Source organism: Momordica charantia (assembly GCF_013281855.1).
Source record: "Momordica charantia cultivar OHB3-1 chromosome 10 unlocalized genomic scaffold, Mcharantia_2.0 BLBB01000010.1, whole genome shotgun sequence".
Lineage (NCBI taxonomy): Eukaryota > Viridiplantae > Streptophyta > Magnoliopsida > Cucurbitales > Cucurbitaceae > Momordica > Momordica charantia.
In genome coordinates, this window is record NW_028275158.1 from 21,636,558 (window position 1) to 21,658,987 (window position 22,430).

The 22,430-nt window shown below is 32.2% G+C and overlaps 2 protein-coding genes and 1 pseudogene across 2 annotated transcripts; all 3 read right to left on the reverse strand.

Annotated features, from left to right (window-relative positions):
* Positions 1 to 1,237: 1,237 nt before the first annotated feature.
* LOC111014915 (protein HAIKU1) lies at positions 1,238 to 3,303 on the reverse strand. The gene has a single exon (XM_022289785.2). It carries the CDS (start codon positions 2,635 to 2,637, stop codon positions 1,678 to 1,680), a length of 960 nt encoding a protein of 319 aa, XP_022145477.2. The 5' UTR covers positions 2,638 to 3,303; the 3' UTR covers positions 1,238 to 1,677.
* A 3,773-nt stretch (positions 3,304 to 7,076) lies between these two features.
* On the reverse strand, positions 7,077 to 7,916 carry LOC148208780 (plant/protein). Its single transcript, XM_088118963.1, has one exon. It carries the CDS (start codon positions 7,658 to 7,660, stop codon positions 7,196 to 7,198), a length of 465 nt encoding a protein of 154 aa, XP_087975089.1. The 5' UTR covers positions 7,661 to 7,916; the 3' UTR covers positions 7,077 to 7,195.
* Positions 7,917 to 13,531: 5,615 nt separating this feature from the next.
* On the reverse strand, positions 13,532 to 15,919 carry LOC148208781 (transcription factor MYC2 pseudogene; annotated as a pseudogene).
* Between the last annotated feature and the right edge of the window lie 6,511 nt (positions 15,920 to 22,430).

Consider the following 22,430-nt stretch of genomic DNA (forward strand, 5'->3'; position numbering starts at 1 on the left):
ATTTGATATAATGGAAAAGATTGGTTGTTTATATATATATATATATATATATATACACACTAACTAATTAATTCAATTTATAATTTAAAGCCATGAAATCAAAGTTCAGATCAAATTAGTTGGATTTTTTTTTCCTCCTTTTCTTGGGACAAAAGGAGAATTTTGTGTGGATAAATATTGACATGGAAAGTGAAGAGAGAGAGAGAAATTTAATATGAGAGAGAAGAATATAAAAGACAAATTAATTTGATGTAGCTCTTGTGCAGAGATATACAAAAAAGGAAAAACATTTTCCTTCAAGTTCATGAACCTATTTTTGGAACCCTCATATCTCATAATTCCCTTTATATTTATCAAATAACATTTTTTCTCTTTTTTGTCCCCTTCAATTTCTTCAAAATACCAAAAAAAAAAAAAAAACAAAACCTCGTATCATAAATACACACAATTTTTAAAAGTAAAAATTATTTTATTTTGACCTTAGAGGACACTTTTAGTAACATTCTCACTTGTTTCTAATTTTTCAGAACATTTGATAATTGTTCTTTTTCCTCGTTGAAATTTTGAAAACAATAAAATAACATTTCTTGTTCTTGTTTCTATTTCTTTTCAAAAAATAGATAAAAATAATTATTTTATCTTTTTTATTCTCTAAATGCATAAATAAATAACATAAATTTTTTTTTGAATATTTAGTTTAATTTTAAATTTCATATAAAACTTTTACCTTTTTTTAATCTAAAATGTTAGAGAACAAAGAACAATAGATAATTACCAAACATATTTTCATTTCTTTTTTCAATTAAAAAAACAATGATCGATCGTAATTCTATTTTTCTCAAAACAATAAATAAGAAATGAAAAAACAAGAAACACGAATGTTACCAAACATATCATAACCATCTATATTTCCTTCCTTTCAACTTTTACAAGTCATCGCAACTCAACCAATCTCAAACCTTTTTTCCCGATCGAAGGAGAAATGACCCGATTTGGCTAACACCTTTATGATCGCTAGATGCATTAAAGAGAAACTGAAAGATACTTTTTAACCATGCATCTCCATAACCTCTAATAATTTCTCCAACCAGAAAGCAAAAAGTATAACAGGGTAGGAATGAACAAGGCATAATAAAAGCAAGCAGCTATAAATGAAATAATAACAACAAAAGAGCAAGTCTTCATAAGCACAAATATGAAGGCATGAAATGCTATGCTTAATTTGGAAAGAATCATCAAAAAAAAAAGTCCACTACTACATTTCCTTCTATAAACCAACCAAAAGGACTTGGATACCAAATAATATTATTCCATCATCTTACAGAATTGGACTATTATCCAACTAGACCGACCGACCGACCAATCTGAACAAGCTACCAACTTGACATCTATCATCCTATGTCTAAGGTTACAGGCTACATATCTGTTCGTCTTGTTACATATAGTGGTGGGGAACATTACAGAAGTTACAGAATTAGATTTCCCAGACCGAAAATGAGAAGCAAAAAGATTTTACAAATTGAAGTGTTAAAAAAAATCAAACTAATAGAAAGCTATAAAACAGCAAAAGGGCAGGCTAGCTTACACCATGAGTTTAGTAACCATCTTCACAAGTAGATGAAAATGTCAGCATAAGGAGCATCGAGCTCTTAAACACGAAAACTCTCTGAGGGAGGGCTATTGATCTCTCCATCTTGGACTTGAAATGGGAAAAATCCCTGAAGGAGATAATGGAAACAATACCCCTGGGGAAGGTGGCGGATGAGGCCCTGGACCTAAAATCCCTGATTGGGGCATGGATGGAAATCCAAAATTAGGAGTCAGCGGCGGAGAGAACTGTATCCCGGGTGAGAGTAAAGGATACGGTGATTTGGGGGACAACAAATTGTAGTAACCAGTGGGAGAAGGCAAGAGAAACTGGGAAGTTGGGGAGGGTAAAAGGGCGGGACCGTTCCAATGCGGCGAAGGCAAGTTCGGGACAGCGGGTGGAGGACCATTTATTCTTGGGGGTGGAAGAGCAGGAACAGGTGGATTGGGGTTGGGCAATAAACCAGATGGAGGTGCTTGAGGGTGCATTTGAGCGGGAATCTGCGGTTGTGGTGCAAGTAGAGCCGGGTTTGCTACTGGAGATGGATTCAACATTGAGTTTTGAAGGTAACGCATGTAGGCTGAAATAGGAGACTCAGCTGGGTTCGGCCAATGTGAGTCTCCTCCCTGTGCCAATGGTGGAAATTGTCTTGGAGGTGGCTGAGAAAATTGTGCAGGCCTAGGCATATTACTATTGACTATACCCTGCGGAGGAGCCACAGGAACAGGGCCAGGGATAGGAGCGGGAACATTCGGTCGATTGATCGGTGTCAACGGGGGAGGTCTAATTCTCTGCAACCGCATACTTTGGGGTTTTGGAGGATTTTGTGGAGGTCTAGGAGGCTGAGGATCCTGAGAAGGTGAGCCTGTAAGCTGCTGAACAATGTTGCGAAAATCGTTCTTACTTATGTTGTAAATTTGAGGTTGAGGTTGTGGCCTAGCAGCATTATTGCTACCAAAATTTGGCTGGTGTATAGGACTCTTCCTAATATTCTTCCCCATTTTGTTCACACCCAAATTCTCATTCTGCCGGTTCCTAGAACTATCCATCTCCACAACAACGTATCCCAAAAACAATCTAGAAAAAACACCAACCAAACCAAAATCCACTTCTATTTGAAGTCCCACCAATTCAGTAGCACAGATTTAAGGGCAAAACCAGAAACCTTTATTCCTTTCTAAATCCAATCTCAGCAGAGCTTCAAAATTCAGGGTGAACCCAACAGCAAGACAAATTTAAGCATAAAGGTGAAGAAGGAAGCAAAAAATATCATACCCTTGACTTGATCCTCCGAAATTTAAAAATCCCAGAAGCAATCAGCTGCGTAGGCATTCTGAGAAACGAAGTGCTCCCTGTCCCTAGTCCGAATTAATAGCCTCCCCACCAAACAGAGAAATCCGACGTCTCGAACACTGTCAAGAAACGAGTAAACGCGAAGAAAACGGAAGATAATGGAAAACCGAGGCGGTGGGAACTGGGAAGTGGGAAGTGGAAAGAAATTACGCGGTGAATTGAGGATCTGGGACGACGAAGAAAAGGTCCACTAAGAACCCTAGAGGGAAGGAAGATCAAAGATGTGAAGAAAAACCTAACTACAGATCAAAACCCAAATCGTGGAATTGGAAGTCAACGGGAAAATTGAAGGAAAATGAACGAAAGGAGTGATGATGGATCGAGAGAGATTAAGAAATTGAGAATTCAGAAATTTCTTCTTCAAATCAATCGCCGATCGATCGATCGATCGAGAGAGAGAGGGCCCGGCTCGTAGTATTTTGGGCTTTGAGCGCCAGCCCAGTCAAAATTGTACCAACTTGGTACAAACATGGTCAAAATTATGAATTAAGTTTCAATTTCATCCCCCATGCTTTAGTCCAACTTTATAATAGTGTATCATGTGAGCAACATTTCATAAGGTTTTTATTGGAGGTAATTATAAATTCTCATATACTCATGATAGATAGATTTACGTACATAAATCATATTTTACAAAAATGAGTAATTGAGAGAGAACAGGATGCATTTTTTTTAGTACAATATGTGGAGGTGGGGAATCGAACTCACAACTTCATAGTTGGAGATATATTCCAATTACCGCTGAGCTATGCTCGGGACGCATTTGGATCAAAGTAAGAGAAAAAAATCATAGCCCGGAGAAGAAAAGGAGGATATCCCTTTACGAATCGCTTTCTAGATTTATCATGAATCGTAATGCAATTAAATACCATAACGTAACAATGAATTGATGTTTTCTATGTGACTTACTATATGCTAGTTGATTATATCATGGTTTTAAGAATGGATAAATTAATTATGGGAAAATGAATGGATTTTTTAAATGGACAAAACGATGGGTGAAGTTTAATCATACCATAGGAATCAAATTAAAACTTCTAAAATCGTATGGGTTAAACTAAAACTAAGCTTGGATTATAAGGATTAAACGGTAGGTTTTAAAATTATAAAAATTAAATTGAAATTAAGCTACAATCCTAAGGACCAAATTCGTAATGTAATCCACAAATATCTATTAGTGCTCATTTATATTGTTTTATTTTCAAAATTACCTCTTCTATACAAAATCTTTCATATTTGTATTGTTTTAATAAATATTAGATTTCAACGTGAACATAACTCAACTGGTTAAAGCATCTATCTCTATTCAAAAAGTCGTCAATTTCAATCTCCACCCCACGTGTACCGAAAAAAACCATAAATATTAGACTAAACAAGTTATTAATCTATGTTCATCAATATGAACCCAAAATGCAATGAGAAATGATCTCTTAATTAAGTTTCTAGTAAATATGGTTGAATTTTTATTGTCTACTAAAACCATTTTATTTGTCGAAGCGAGCATAGCTCAACACTAATTAACATATATCTCCAACTAAGAGGTTGTAAGTTCGATCTCCACCCCATATGTTTCTCTGAGGTGAGATTTAAATTTTGTGGTAACACAACTATTCTCCATGCAAAATAAGAGGAAAAGAAATATCCCATTAAACTTATTTGGTCGTAGTCACCAGAAAGTTTTAATTTTTTTTCTTTTTTTAATATGTTGTTGGGAAAAGAAAAAAAGTGCATTGAATGGCCAAATTTGAAATAAATAATATAATGGGACAAAAGATTATATAAAACAAAAGGGTGTGGTAAATTTGCAAACTTTATTATCTTTAGAGTAAAATAAGTAAAGTGTGTAATTTTTAGAAAAGATATTAAATCGCACCTATATTTTTAAAGTTAATATATTATGGTAAATTTAATGCGGTTAATAGCATACGCCTAATACTCTCTTTATTTGTAGGCTCAAGAATTACCATGCGATTTGTTAAATGTATTAGGACATTAATTAGTTTAAACCAGACATATTATAGTAAATTTAATATTTTCATAATATATAATATAATATGTGTAGTCATAAACTTGTTTTTTAATTCATATGAATATGTCACCCCTTGCTAAAAATTTAATTGCATTTGGTAACTATTTTTTATTTTTCATTTTTTTACTAAAAAAAGAAAGAAGGAAACTTGATTTGGTTGGAAACCGGTACTACAAAGGAGAGATTTTTTTTCTTAATTTCCAAAATTTCTATATAATTTTGGAAATGTTTCTAAAATAGACCAAAAATGCAAATATTTTCCAAATACTTAAATTTCGGAATAAAACTAGAAATGATGAACAAGAAACTATAACATTTACCAAACGAGTTTTTTGTAACTATTTATTGTTTCTCGTTCTCTAAAAAGTCTAAATGAATGGGCGGCAAAGCTATTGATTTGATCAAGGCAAGTAAATTGTGCTTAGATGCTTCGTAAAACCGCACCGATCTATGAGAGGAGCTGATGGATGAGTACGCTTCCCCTTTTGATTCACGGAATGTGATTTGGGACACGATAGGAATTTGCGTGCCATGATAGGAAAGAGATTATTGAAGTATAGCATAAGTCACATTTTCTTGTTGTATATGAAAAATATTTTTTAATTAAATATTCAAATTTTAATACTTATTTTGTATTTATAAGTCAATAATAATAAATAATATTTATATTTATATTCCGTATACAAATAATAAACAATAAATTTATTATTGTTTTCCAAAATTCTAAGCAATTTTGTTAACAAAACTTAAAAATAGAATCGAAAAACGTTAACATATATCAAATGCTTTATGTACTAAAAAACAATAAACATAGAAGGTAAGCAAACTAGTCCTTAAACTATTTTAATTATGCTAAGTTGGAGATTGGTAATTACGAAAAGGGAATTTGAATATTTCACTAATAACTAAAATAATTATGAAAAATAAATAAAAATAAAACATATAAAGTAAAGATTGAAATGTTATATGAAATATAGCCGGTATATAGTCTGACTCAACCATAAGTATCTTCCTTCTATTCATAGAAAGAAAACCTAAAGTTAAATTAATAGAAAATATGAATTCTTCTCATCCATAACCTATATTTTTTTCTATAAACGTGGAAGTCAGAATTCGAGTCTCTAACTTTTTTATCAAGATTATAAATTTATAATATCCTAACTCATTTAATTATATTAGGGCACTGATTTTAAATTTATTTATATTGATATCGAGATTTTTTTTATATAATTATTTTTTAAAAACAAATGACAAAGGTAGGATAGGTTTCAAAGTAATTCCAAAAGTAGGGTAGGTAAATCGCAACCTTTGGCTGCGTTTTCAGTGAAGTCGCAGCCATCAACTGTGATTTCAAGCGAAATTGCAGTCGTCGCCTGCGATTTAGTACGATCGCAGTCATGGACCCTGAAGTTCAAATGGAAGTCGCGTCCATTATACACGACTTCCGCATCAGCAGCCACCTCAACCGCCACGTCGATAATACACGTTGCTCGGAAGTAGCGTCAATTGTAGGCGAGTTTTGACCTCTCCTTTGACATAACCTAATCTAACTCACATTTGTATTTATTTATTTAAATTACATTTATTTAGTTATTATTTTTAAACTAACATTATTTTTGTAATTTATTTTTAAAATTTGATTATTTTAAAACTTCCATTGATATCGTCTTGTTAGTTTTTTTTTTTTTTTTTAATCTTTTTTTCAATCATACATTTGCTTAGATGACAAATTTATACATCTCAAATGTTCCAAAAATGGCCCCTCTTTTACCATTGACTGTCCATTTCCAACTTTTTTCTCTCTTCTATTTGTTCATTCATTTAAAAATGATTAAATAAGATTTGAAACCACATTCGATCTCTCTATTTTTACAAACTAAGGTAACAATTTAATCTATGAATTAGTCTCTATAGTTTAAAATCGGTAAGACTTTAGTCCCGCAAAAAATCTCATCAAAATTAACTGTCAATTTTTAAAATTTTGTGATTTGTAAAAATTTTCACTACAGAGACTAAATCGTTACAAACTAAATTATTTTCGAAAGATTCTGATTGAGAATTTTCTAACATCAAAAGTAAAATTAAAAAGTTCGAAAACATTAAACATGAGATTTCAATCCTACTCGTTGCATGGTATTATATTTCATGAAATTGAGATTAAAAAAAAAATAGAAATAGAGAGGAAAAAAAGGAAAAAAAAAAAAAGAAAAAGAAAAAAGAGGTGGTCAGGAATTGGCGGAGGGTTGGGGTTGGTTTTGGGTTCGCTGTTGAGCGATGGATCTAAGATCCTCGAAGCTCCAATCCCTCCTCATGCCGGAGCTTCTGACGAGCCTGGGCTCCTTGCCGAAGGAGACGGCGCCGGTGGTGTGGAGGCGGCGGTGTCCCTTGGCGGCCGCCGTCGGAAGCGGAACACCGGGGCGGTCCTCGCAGGGCGGCCTGAGGGAGAGGTTGCCGGACCAGCTGCGCTCCGACGAGGATAAGCCGTCGGAGTAACATCTCTGTTCTCTCTCCGAGTCCGATCTCTGCAGCAGCTGGCACGAGAGGCAGTTCAGACTCATCGCTGCGACGCCCAACAGAGAACAGAGATATTTGGGGATTTTGGGGCACCAATTTGGGAGAGAGCGGCCATCGATTGAGGGTTTAAATTCCGAATTGGAATTCCCTTCGTAATTTGGGCGTCCGCAAACCATGCGTAACCAAGCCCTAATTTTGGGGCTTCCTCAACCAGCGCACCCTCTAATTTTAGGGTTCCGTTTAAATTCTAACATTATCCCTTAGAAGTTGTATTTCGTTGTAGCTGAGTTAAGATACCTATGTCTGGTTATCCGCTCATGTTGTATTGAAAAGACAAAAAAAGTTTAACCCTTGACTTTTAGAATTTATGTTTAATAAGTTACTCAAGATCTGCTGTTTTGTAATTTTACCGTTCTTTTGAAAAACATTAGCGTATTTGTGTTCATGTTTCTTGTCTTTAAGAAATGTTTTCAAAACTTTATTGAAATTTTGGAATCAAGTTCGTTGTATAATTTATGGTTTTTTTCCTTCAAATTATAGATAAAAGTATTTGCGTCTTTTTTCTAATGCATAATAAATATTAATAAATAGAAAAAATTACATGTTTAATTTGAGAAATGAAATATTATATGAACCTTTTACTTTTATAAGATAATGGTTAGTAAACCTGTTTTCGTTTCTTTATTAAAAAAAAAAAAAATTGTTAAACGTAATTCTATATTTCTTTACTGAAAAGGAAAATTCAACGTCGCCTCAACTTTCACTTTTGTATCTAATTGGTCTTTGACCTGTAAAAGTGTTTAATACCTCCATAATTTTTAAATTTTGTATATAATAGATCTCTAATTTATTATATCTTATGAGTAGTTTTCAAATAGGACACGTGTTCGCCCCACGGGCATGGGCCTACTGAGAACCGATTCTCAGTGAGGATGTCATCGAGCAGAAGGCATGTATGCTCACGACGGGACGCACACCACGAACGGTTACGACCTGTACATATCTACAGTTGGCAGCACCTGCTGTCGGCAGGACGGACGCATCCAACGGCCCTAGGCGACATGCCCAGGCGTCGTAGGTAGCGAGGCTACCTTGCACTGTCAGGAACGCGCCCCTCTTTGTCCCAACGTACAACATGCAACGCCCCTGCCACTTCCAATCATTTTTCTTCTTGGTCGGTCCTCTAGAGTTATAAAGAGAAGGACGATCTTTCATACCAAGTAAGCGAAGAACCTGTCACTGAATTCTCCGATGTCTTATTTCATCTTTACTCTGATTACTAACTTGAGCGTCGGAGTATATTAGGCGGGACATCGTATCGGTGTCGAGTTCTTTGGTTTCAAGTCAAGTGGATCCGCGGTTGGACTGCTCGTCCGGACGCCACGTGGCTCTCAGCCAAAATTGGCCATCAACATTTTATATTCATAATCTTATTAGACAGAAAATCAAAAGTTCAAGATCTGAAATTTAATTTTGTGTATAGTTAGTCCATGAAAATTTATACAAAAAATTTTTAAATAGATAAATGACTTATTAGACACGTAATTGGAGAACTATGAATCTATTTGAATGTTAAATTTAATAAATTAACCAATATTTTAAGAGTCCTAACATTTTTGTTTATGTTGCACGTTCTCTGTTTATTAAATATCATGTCAATTAAGTTTGAATAAAAAAATTTTTTTTTTTTAACAAGGGAAAGGATTTGAATCTCTCAGGTAATGGTATTCAGACATTAATAAAAAAAATTAATGTACGGTATTAAATTATTGTTTTATTAACATATTCGAACATGTGGATACATGACACTCGTATGCTACTTGAACGTTAAACTCAACTCGTCCATCAACCAAATCTATTTTTTTAATTATTCAAATGATATATCCATATATCCACAATATGTTAATAAAATAATAATATATATCCATCAAATTTCTATTTTTTATGGAATGAGTTGAGTGAGAATTTTATGACATATTTTTCAATATTCTATGAAAATGACGTTCTGTGTAAGGTCATCTTCACTTGTTTCCATTACCATCAATTGCACAAGAAATCCATTTTTACATTCCACTGCCAACCACACATCAAATTGAAATTATATTATTTGTTAAATTATAATTTTATTTTGTATATATTAAAGGGTTAACATCATGAATAAAATACTTACATGACATATCTATAGAATCAATTGGTAAATAACTAGACAAGTTAGCTAAAGTACATGCAACATTAATATTTCTTTAAATTGTGTTAATAGCAACAACTAAACAAAATCTAAAATTGAGATACTTGATTGATTAAAACTTTTTAAAGTTGGGAAGGATGAAATATTTAAAAAAAAAAACTACATGAAATGAGAGCCATGCAGTCGATTTGAATGATCATTATCAACTTAATTTCAATTCCTTCAATATGACATCGAAAAATAATCATTTTTTTACCGTTATATGATGTCGGCTCAATTGGTAAAGTTTATTGATGTTGAATTTTGTCAAACTAGATAGATCTACCTACATCAAAATAGACCAAGCTATGGAGGAGCGAGCTGCACAAGGAGTGACTTGCACAGAGGGAACAAACACTCCAATACTCAAGTCAGTGAGGATTTGAGCTATAGTAGGTCATGCACAGAATCGTATACATGAGTCTAAGGAGCTAGTCCCTTTCTCTAGGCAGAGAGGGGGATAAGTTCGTTGGAACCACTCCAATAAGAGGTTGAGGCTATTATGAGTTGTTGAGCCTAAGGCCGGCTATCCGACCTCAGTTTGAAATCCTCAAGTCGGTTGAATAGAACTTGGGTAGTTCTCCAGTTGGTCTGATCTTCAGCTCGATTCCCCGGGTAAGTTGATCTTCTCATTTTAGTCTGTTGAGAATAGATTTGGTCTAATCAAGTTGAGCTATTGGTCCACGTGTGGTATTGAATTTTACCCTCCTCAAGTCTTAAAAATATTGATTTACCTTAAAATCTTTCACTCCTCCTTATGACTTTAGGGAGAAAAATCATATAAAGATATACTAGGACCACAAATTTATTGTCTTGTTTTGATACTTCGCATGTATTTATTCGGCTTCTCAATTTTTATGTGAATTCATAAAGTTTTGCCTATCATGTCCTTTGCTTAGTGCTATTAATTTAACCTAACAAAAAAGTAGAGTGGTACTAAAAAAAACAAAAATGTAGAGTGAAACAAAAATAAGATTAAGTCAAGGTTCAAAATGTCGATGTTGATCACGATGGATATTTCGAAAAAAAATTACGAAAATAGTAGATATTGATGAAAAATTTTTAGATTAGTAAATAATACTTTAATCGTAGCTTAATTAACCTATAACTAATCACTTCTAACCATCATATCTAACCATATAAGTAATATAATTCTAAAAATATCGTGACGATGAAAATGTTGAAATAAAATTATGTATACATATATGAAAATTATTTGAATCAGGAAATTAAAGTTTAATGTTGTTTTTATATTGATAATTTCTAATTCAATCTAGTCATATAATTGAACAAAATATGTGAAATATAGATATATATAAAGTATGAAATAATTTTTAAAAAATTAGATTTAGTTCGTTAAATTTTTAATAATAATTAGTTAAATTGATTTTCTTTTATTAGTTTGTTTTAAGATTTGGTTAGTTAAATTTAATTTAAAATTTGTTTTTAAGATTTGGTTAGTTAAATTTAATTTAAAATTTGTTTTTCTTTTAAATCAATTATTGAAGATTTTGTTAGACTTTTTAGTTAAACTTAATTTAAATTTAATTTTTTTAAAATTGTTACTGTTAGATTTTTTATAGTTAAATTTCGTTTAACAGTTGTTTGATTTTTTTTAATTAAAAAATAAGAATTAAAATTTTATAAAATTTAAATGTTTAATAATAATTAGTTAAATTGAACTTATTTGTTTGTTTTAAAACTTCGTCAGATAAATTTAATTTAAAATTTGTTTTTCTTTTAAATCAATTACTTTAAGTTTTTGTTAGATTTTTTAGTTAAATTTAATTTAAATTAAGTTTTGTATAAATCGATCTATTTTTTTAAGATTTTGTTTGATTTTTTAGTTAAATTTAATTTAAATTAAGTTTTATATATCGATTTATTATAATCTATTTCTTTAAGATTTTGTTAGATTTTTATAGTTAAATTTAATTTGACGTTTGTTTTTTTTTTCTTTTTTGAACCAAAATGATAAGAAATTTAATTTAATTTCTTTAAAAGAAAAATAAAAAACGTCCAATGTCGTATAATTTTTTGTTATTATTTTCGACTTTTCTATTTATTCTTTCACAAGCTTTAAATTTACAAAAAAAAAAACATTTTGAACAGAAATCATCCTTTTTTTTTTAAGTTTGGATTCAGAATTTTCGATCTATATTTAAAAAAAAAAACAATGGATCTCAACTAACTAGAAGACCACCATGGATTTATATTTTCTCGATTATTTAAGATTGAATGAAAAGAAAAAAACAAACCAAACAAACCAACAAAACAAAAATCGACATTTCCTCGACATTTGGTCAACATGTCGACCACATTGAGAAAAAACGATTTTCTCCTTCCATATCTCGTGGACGTATCGAGTGAAATTTTGAACCTTGGATTAAGCATTGATGCATTGATAATAGTACGAGATTTAATAGGTGGACTACTATAAAATTAGATATAAACTAGGTATAACATATTGATAATAATTAATGTCATTCATGTTGAATGGTTAAGATAAGATTTTTTATAACGAGACTCTTAACCTCAAGTTTGATGAAAAATCAAAAGATTAAAATTAAGTTTTAAAAATAAAGTCAAGTAAATGAATCAATATTGAAATTCTAGGTTTAAAAAAAACATTTAGAAAGTCTACACAACATTTGTGAGATTTTTTAAGAATTAGTGCAAACCTGTGTTGGTTTATTTTTTAATGTTCTGATATTTTTAGGAATTATGTTTGGTGGTTAATTTAATGGTTGATGTTAATTAAGCGGTGGATAAGTTGATGTGTAAGTTCGTGAGTTTAAAGATTAGTGAATTTGTTGAGTTATAGTGTTCGTTTAGAGAGAATTTGAAAGGTAGTGGCCTAAGTAATGAGTTAGTGGTCGGTTATTTATTTTTACTATAAATACTTGTAACAATTCTTAATTCAATGAATAGAAGTTATTATTTCGTAAGGTTTCTCTCTTGCTTTCATTTTGATGTTCTCTTCGTTTTCTCGTTACAAGATTAAAGTAAACAAGAGTTTTGAAAAAGGAAAAAAATGAACGAACGAAAATATTGTGTTCACTCATTGACATTTCCATGTTTCAATGAGTTCGACATCGACATTTCCATCATATTACAAAAATAATCGAAAAAATATGAGAATATCAACCAATGTCACTAATATATACATAATATTAATATTAATTATTTTTAACTTATTTAAAAATAGAAAACATTTTATCAATATTTTCATAAAATTAAGACCTCGATGTTTTCATTGATATTGACGACTAAAACACGCTGATTTGGTAACATTTTTTTTAATTGTTTACTGAGAATTTTAAGCATTTAACAACTATTTATGTTTCTTATTTTTTATTTCCTTAAAACATTTTCAAAATTGTATAGAAATTATTTCTTGTTTTCGTTTTGAGCAAAATCAAATTTTCCTTCTTTTTTTCTTTACTAGAATAGAGAAAACAAGAAAAAACATTATGGAACCAGTCATTAGTATACTTGTGTGCGACACATTGTTGGTTTCCCAAGAAAATAATATCTGAAATCTAACATCCATCTATCTCCTCAATTGGGTGGATGTGATTTAGATGAGAAGTGTGACCACACTTCCAATCCTGTGAATATATACCACAAGAAAAATATTATTAATCCGTGAGTGTTCGGTACAGTTTACACGCCTCCCTTCCCTCCCCTTCCCATCCCATGGTTGCACCCACCACCAACACTCTCCTCTTTCTTTCCCTCCGTTAGAACACAACACATCCCCTCAAGAAACAGCCATCACTGCATTTTTCAGACATCAATCAAATCAAACACAATAAAATGAATTGAAAGTTGGAAGTTGGAAGGTTTTCTCTTTATCAATTAGATTGCATATTTAGCATCATCATAATCACTACACAGACTCTAAAAACAAACCTATCAGTAATCACTACCAACAACAACAACAAGATCAAGATCAAGAACAAGAAACAGTTATCTTACACACATCAGGTTCTCTTACTCTTTCTCTACTGGGAGCCTTAAAAATGTCCCCCCTCTTCCCCATTTCCCTAATTACACAACCCCTTTTCTTCCTACATGAATCCATGGCCCCCGCCGCCGCCGACTCTGGCGATGAGCGCCATTTTGAGCTGCTCCTGCGTGTAAAATCTGCTCCCCATCTTCACCGCCGCCTGCTGGATCATCAGATCGTTCACCACCGACACGCTCGCGTGGAGCATGTCGAGATCTAGATCCTTAAGCGCCGTCATCAGTCTCGCCGCCGGGTGATTCTTCTTGCTGCACTGAATTCTGATCATGGCGTCCCATCCCATAATCTTCACCTCGATCTCCATCTCCATCCCCACCTCCATCTCCATCGCCTTCCTCTTCCTCCCCCCCACCATTTTCAGATCCTCATCTTCGAAACTCTTCAATTCCCTGCTTCCCATCTCCTTCTTCGCCATTTCCAATTGCTTCAACGCCTCTGTTTTCTCCGACTCTGCCATCTGAACCTTCGATTTCAGCTCGTTGATGTACGAAACCGCGTCCCCCAGAAGAGAGGCTTTGTCCATTTTCGAGACGTTCGGAACCACCGCTCGTAGTGCGTAGAATTTCTGGTTCAATTTCTCCCTCCGTTGTCTCTCTGCTTCCACGTGATTCAATGGCTCTTCTCTCCCGTTCGCCGGCTTTCGCCCTCTTTTTCTTGGGCGTTTTTCCGGCTCTGCTACTTTGACGCAGCTGTCGACCTCGCGGATTACTGAAGCTTCCAGATCTGAGTGGTCGGAGTCGCCGGATTTTACCTTCCCGGAGGAGGGGAGGATCACGCCGGAGGTGAACGAGAGGATTCCTTCGTCGTTGCTGCTCCGGGAAGCAGGGGATCTCTTCTTCTCATTTTGTTCCTCTGTTGTGTACTGGGAGTGGCCGGAGAAGAGGCTTCCGATCCGATTACTGTCTCCGAAATTCAACATCCCGCCGGATTCCGGCTTGAACGATGGGGTGTTGTTGTTCTTCGAGGGGTTTGCTTCGAAGGCGTAATCGGAGAAGTTTAAGAAGCTCTGGCTCTGGCTCTGTTTCGGCTGCGTTGTTAGATTTTCCGTTAGGCTGCTGGAACTGGGATTTTCCGAGTGGATTTGCTTCGCCGGAATCGAGACGGAAGGGGCGGTGGTTATGGAATCTTTCATCTCGATTGTGCTCGACGGCTCGCTGATCCAGAGCGAGGAGGGGTCGTTTTCGCCTTCGTCGGCGGCGGCGCTTCCCGATTGCCACGAACCGATTTCCAGATTGTTGAAATTGAACAGAATCTTAACCTTGTTCATCAAAATCCGACGTCCGGTGGATTAATTCCGTCGACCCCATTTCCACCACGCCGTTCGCCGACGGAATACAGACCATCGTCTGCAGCCCGAAAACCCTCCCCTGCCGCGCCCGTTCACAGGCCGACGCCGCCAGCCGCTCGCCGCCGGAGACCCAAATCGGCGCGGAACTGAAAAACGCCTGACTCGGAAGCCCCACGCCGTTAACGAAAGACTGAGTCATCGAAACCAAAAAGAACCATTCCGTATCCGTAACCTCCTCGTCCACCGCATCGTCCGGCCCGCCGGCGGACCCGGAAATCAACGAATTCAGCTCCCGGAGAACCTTTTTCCGGTGAGCCTGCTCCGCGGCGGAGGCCACCATTTTCGCCTTCCCCTTCCCCTTATCCTCCTCCCCCTTGTAATACCCATCCCCCCACCCGAGAACCGACCCGCCGCCGGAGTAATCGTACGACGACTGCCAGAAGATGGCGTAGGTCCAGCTCTCGCGGGCGCCGTCGATCAGCGCCTGGAGGCGCTGCTGCAACGTCTCCTGGTTGAAGACCGCCACGGAAGAGGGCTGAGATTTGGCCGGCTCCGGCGCCGGCGTGGAGGTGGAAGCGGAGGATTGCGGCTGCTGGTGAAGCGGCTGCGAGGACGCCGACGGCGCCCAGTAAGACGACAGATCGGAATTCATGAAGGCATCCATCACCGACGCGTTCTCGTCGGTCCACAGATTCATCGTCGACTGTAAACGATACTCCGTCATGCGATTGAAATCAGAAATCAGAAATCAGAAAATTAAATATATAAATCGGAGAAATTGTCCGACGAGGCGGCCGGAGAAAAGAGAGATTGTGGAGTGAGAGAAAATGGTGGGGCGATGGGATTTATTTGGGGGAAAAAGTTTCAGAGAAAAGGGAATTGGGGAAGGGACGAGGACGCTTCTGAAGATTAGATCGCCGATTAAATCGCGACTCAAGCCGGCGTCTTTTTTTTACTCACTCTGATCAAAAACTCGGCTCTTGGCTTCCACCACTCGGGGAGCACTTCTTCGCACGTGAGTCGCACGTGTGAAATCATTGCGGCAACCGTTTTGACTGGCCACTTTGCCACCTGTTAATGAACGACCAATTGGAGATTGACACGTCGACGATTTGTTTAACGAATTCGGAATATTTCTTTTTCTCCCAAAATGAAAGATCTTGGACAAATATTAAGCCACGTAAAATATCTGGAGTTTTAATATTTTTTTTTAGTTTCTAAATTTGTGCTTACAAAATTGTTTCGAGTCTTTTGTCACTGGTTTATTGTAAATTATATGTAAAGACGATATCACATTTGATTAAATTAAAATAATAGCTAAAAGACAAAAGTAATATATACAAATTTAGAGACGGAAACTTCATAAGAATTGTTTTAAAATTTTGAAATTCTATAACCAAAATAAAAATTTATGGGCAGTTTGGTAATATTTTTGTTTTTTAGTTTTTGGTATTTTTAGGCTGGTTCAAAATGTAAATAGGAATAAGAGATAAAAAAAATTCACCTTTGTTGTTTTCGAAATTCAAAATATTGTTGAATATGCTCAGAGAGAAACAAATTTTATGTAGGGTAGAGGGATGACACTTAGAGTAGAGTGTGAGTTGGGAGGCCTTCCCCGTTATCTCAATTGCAAAAGAATTTATCTTTCTTGAGTTATAGTAAAGAAGGTCTGGGTCAAGGTATATTCATTCATGGACAGAAATGTTTACTGAAAAGATTGTCCGTTTAATAATTAATTTTAAATATTCGTAGAATTTGAAGATAAAAAAAGAGCAATAAATACATGTAAATTATATCTATTTTACTAAAAAAAATATATTTTTTACTAGTATAAATATTCACTTTTAAAAAATTATTTAATATTTTATTCCTACCTTGGTAAATTATTTAATAAAATATATAGTATTATTCTAAAAAATGGAATTGGGGTGGTGTTGGTGTATTGTGGGAAATGTATTTTTTATTCGCCTAGAGTAAATTTTTATCATTCTTAATGCAGAGATAAAAATATAAGTTTAGAAAAATAAAATTTTAGTGAAAGGAAAGTTAAAAGACAAAAAAGAGAAATTTTAGAAAAACATAATAGAGTTGAGAGCAAAAAGACATATTAGTAGAAAGATAGAAAAATTAGACTGATAAAAAATTTAAACATAAAAAGTTCAATATATATTTGTTAGAAAAAATAAATAAATGTGAAATATAAGTTATTGTAAAAGAAAATCAAAAGAGAAAATTTTAGATAAATAAAATTTGAGATATATTTGCTAGAAACAAAATACATTACTAAATATTCGAGAGATGATAATTTTAGAGAGAGATAAATGTAGGATGGACAAACTTTAGAAAGTGAAAGAAATTTGTTAGAAAAAAAATGAACATTAAAAATGAGACTTTTAAAATCAATGTTCGAAATGTTGATGTTGATAGAAATATCGAGGTTGCGATTTTATAGACATATTGATGTCGATCGATATTTTAAGAAAAAACACAGAAATTGTAATTATTGATGCAAATTTTGTTGAGTTAGTAAATAAGACTTTAATTGTAGCTTAATTAGTTCATAATTGTTGAATTTTGACCATCATATTTAAACATATCAATAATATACTTATGAAATATGTATGATAATGTCAGCACAAAATCATGTATACACTTACATGTAAATCATTTGAATTTATCTAAAAAAAATCATTTGAATTAGTAAATTAAAGTTATTTAATTGATTATGTTTTATCCATAATTTCTAAATCAAATCTAATCTTTAGTAACATAATTAAACAAGATAGATGAAATAGGTATAAAATTTGAAAAATAAAATTTATTATATACAAATAGCGGTGATATAATTTAACAAATACTAAAGATGATTTTTTATTTTAATTCAAATAAACCTATAATGTTCAGCGAAATTTGAATGGGGCAAACCTCCTTAATTTATTTTAGAAAAGATTTGATTTTCTTTCCTCAGATTATATTTGCCTTTTTATAAGAGAATAAAGAGATGAGAACAAAATTTGGTTAAAAAAATCCACTTCAAATTATTTAGGAAAAAATCAATTCATATCGATATTTTCAAATTATTTAATCGAAATAATATTGATCGCCAGAGTATATATTTTCAAATTATTAAAAAAAATCAATTTATAAATTATAAGTAAAAAAATGTCATTTTTTGACATTTTCTCGATATGTCGTCGTCATTTGGGAAAAACGACATTCTTTTTGTATTGATGTCGAGGTATTTGACATGTCTGACACTCGAAATTTTTTTGATTTTAGTTTTTCAAATACAAAACATATAAAATAAAATAGTTATGCAGTTAAATTATATATATATTACAATTTTTTTTTTTTTTGGGTATAATATTGAAACAAAGTATATATGATTAAATCTTCTATTTTAAACAACACCAAAATAGATTATGATTTAATCTTCTAGTTGGAATTAAATCAGACAAAAAAAAAGAAAAGAAAAAGAAAGTCACGTGAGAGGGCGGTGGAACCAAAGCTACACACTTAATCGCTTCACTGCCGCGGCTTTCCACGAAGCAGCTGCCACGCGTTCCTTTAAAAACTCGGCGCGTACACTAAAAAATCGTCTCCACGCTGACCGCCACGTGGGCCCCAATACTTTATTATCAAATTATAATTGGGACACGCTTTCTCCTCTCACCATAATTCACCATAATTCAATTGATTAAGATATATATAGTCTGTGAATTTGTATCCATACCGACCTTAAATTTATTTATTTATTTTTGTCTTTATAATTCTAATTTGATTCAGATCTTAATATTTATTTGAGTCTATTTTAATTTTTTTATTTCAATAATTTAATTGTAATTCCATCTCAATACCATGTTAAATAAAATTTTGTAGTCACTTTGTATTAAAAATATATGGTTAGAATTTTGTAAATAGAGATTATATTTTGAGTAAGAAAAAATAGATATCTTTAAAAGGGATATACCATAAGAAAATAGAATTTAAAAATAGAGAGAATATGTTTAAAAAGGAATAAAAAAATATTGAGTTTGGTGGGAGGAGAGTGGACGGTGGCCGTTGGATTTGCAAGCGAGAGTGGGGGCCAGTGGTTATGTGAAACGAAAGGCTGAGATTTAGAGATTAGTTTAGTTAATGCCTGTTTAATTAAATTACATATTGAGCACGTTTTTTTTTCCTAAACGTGGCGTGAAAATGACGTTTTGTTTTTTTTTATTATTATTATTTCTTATTCTATTTATTTTAAATTTATTTTTCCTTTATGTCACGTCATGGGTATTTCCCTCTTTCCCACGTGAAAAAACCAACACCACTCTTTTTTCTTTATTTATTTATATTTTTTTCAGAGTCTTCCTCAAATTTTATTTTGCATTTTGCGAATTTGGTCGGTTTTTATCTAGAGTTTTTTGTTTGTTGTTCACAGTTTTTTATGATAGTAATTGTTCATGCTGCTTATCAAAATTTCTAAAATTGTGTAAAAATTTCAAAAAAAGTAAAATTTAAGTTGATTGTTCACCGTTCTAATTTTCAAAAAAAAAAATATTTTTTACTTGTAAAATGCATATTATAAATCCCAAAAACTCAATATAATATTAGATATTTAAATATATAATTTAAAAAATTAATTTTTATATAAAATTTTTATTTTTTGTTTAAATCTTAGAGAACCATAAATAATAATTTATTACTTTACATTCATTTTTAAATTAAAAAATAATAATTATCAAGTGTAATTATATTTTTTTTTGATTGAAAGAAAAAAAAAAGAATCTAGAAATAAAAAATAAAAAACAATTCATTCAGATATTCAAAATTCTTAAAAAATAATTGTTTAAGTATAATGACCTACTAAACACATTTTAAAAGTTCATAAATTAATTAGACTTGACATTAAAAATTTAAGGGTGTATTAAATACTTTTTAAAGTTTAAGGAGCTATTAGACCCAACTCTCCTCATACGATTTAACTTATAATTATATCACGAAATTATTAGTATTTTATTTAAAATTAAATCACTTGTTAATATCTTTTCAAAAAAATTTAAGCTGTAATAGTGTTGTAGTTTTCATGCATATTTATAATTCACATGCAATGTCATGACATACTGTTTATTTCATTTGGAGGAAATGAATAAATACAATAAATAAAACCAAATTGTATCGAAACATTCATTGTACAATGTATTTGAATCAAAGTTTGAAATAATTAATTAGGAGCAATATTCATCCTCTTTCTTTTGAACCTTAAATTGAATGCCGAAATATATTCTTCTTTTTTTTAGTACAACATGTGGAGATGGGGGATCGAACTCACAATCTCTTGATTTGAAAGGTATGTTAATTACCACTGAACTATACTCGTTTTAATCCTCAGACTTCTTCTAATCTTACGATATCATTACAATTAATTATAAAAATTTGTAAGTTTTGAACCATAGTTGCCGTGATTAATTTTAGCACACATAGTAGTTTAAGAAACTAATTCTATAAACTTTTATAGCCATTGACCTTTTCAATCTAAACTTAAAGGTTTGGCAGTGTCAATAACAAACCACATAGTTCAATTATGACTTTTTTTTATTTTTTATTTTTCCATTAATTCTTTTTAAAAAATATGCCCCCTTCAACTTTTAGATTATTTCAAAATTACCCATTAAAAATCTTGACGGAGGCTAAATTAAACATCCAACACAATCATATATATGAAAGCTACAATTTCTTTTTAAATTATATATAAGATTTCAATTTGGTCCCTTTGTTAAATAAAATTACTATAAAGGGTGATTTTGAAACGACAAAAAAAAATTGAAAAATGTATATTGAAAACTTTTAAGAATTTCAAGGACATAATTAAAAGATAGTCATAAGATAATTTAATAAAGTTAAAATGAATTTATTGGTGTACCTAATATATATATATATATATATATATATATATATATACACACACCATCAAACCTTATATTATATTATGTGTACAGAAAAAGGTGGCATAAAGTTTGATTAACATGTCGGTTGCTCAAAAATAGTATAAAGTTTTTTTTTTCTTTTTCCAAATTCGATACTAAAAATGTAAACTAATTAAAGTGACTCAAAATTTTGACTTAGCCACACTTATTGAAACATAATGCTTGCGGTTGTAACAATGTTTCAAGTTTAGCCTTATTTGTCTTTGATGGGTGAGTTTCAATTTAGTTGTAATAAAGGCTTCACTTAATCTAATTCAACTTATTACAATATTAAAAAAAATTATAAAAGCATCCGATATTTTTAATGTAATAATTAAAAATTATGAAAAAAATTATTTTATTTAAATTTAGGAATAGAGAAAGTTTTCCCCAGGTTCGTAAAATTTGTATAATTTACGTGGATCTAGAGGTAGCTGAAGCAATGGTCATTCGAGAGAACACACGAATTGAGACTGTTGAATTATGGTCCCTGAAGCAATGGTCATTCGAGAGAACACACGAATTGAGACTGTTGAATTAGGGTCCTTTAATTCGGAGATGGAATCGTTACGATAGAGAACACAGTACAATTCAAAGATGGGGATGACAGTGGAAAATTTGTGACTATCGATCAATCTACTTTTCAACCAAAATATATAATATCATCTCAAATTTCATATTTTGATTAATGCGGATCACTCGACCAACATTCTTTTCAATAATGAGAAGAAATATAAATTTAATAGTAAAATTATTAGTCTAACTCTTCATTTCTTATTTTCAACTAAAATTAAATCCACCAAATATTCATATTTTCTAATTGAATTGTCAGAATAAAACGTAAGACAGTCATGAAAATGACACATCTTATCGTAGCATCATATTTCTATTACCTATTATAATAAAAAAACCTTTTTAAAAAAAAAAGATAAAAATAATGAAAGAACTTTTCGAAATATAGAAATTAAATTATGATAAATGCAAAAAAGCATAATCTTACACAGGAATAGTGATTAATAATCATTGATAATTGATATTGTGATTTTATTTTATTTCACATTAATGTTTTTTTATTTGAATTCTTTTTGATATTTACATGTATCACATGCGTTACAGCTTGGTTGAAATAGTGTTTCTTGGCTGTAGCAAATAAATTCAAATTATATTAATTATTGTCCTCTATAATGAGCTAATTAGAGAAATAAATGATTAAGTACTGTCTAATCGTAAATTTAATGAAGAAATATCGTAAAAAAAAAAAGAATTTTTACTTGAAATATCGTTGAAATATTATCAATGCAGCTGGAAGGATAAAGAAAAATGTACTCAAAAAAAGAAAAATGTGATATTACGAAATGAGAAATTTTTTATCTTGAGTTGGCAATTTTGACCCAATGTATAAAGTGACAAAACTATATATGAGCTAAAATATTAGCTACTAATTTAATTA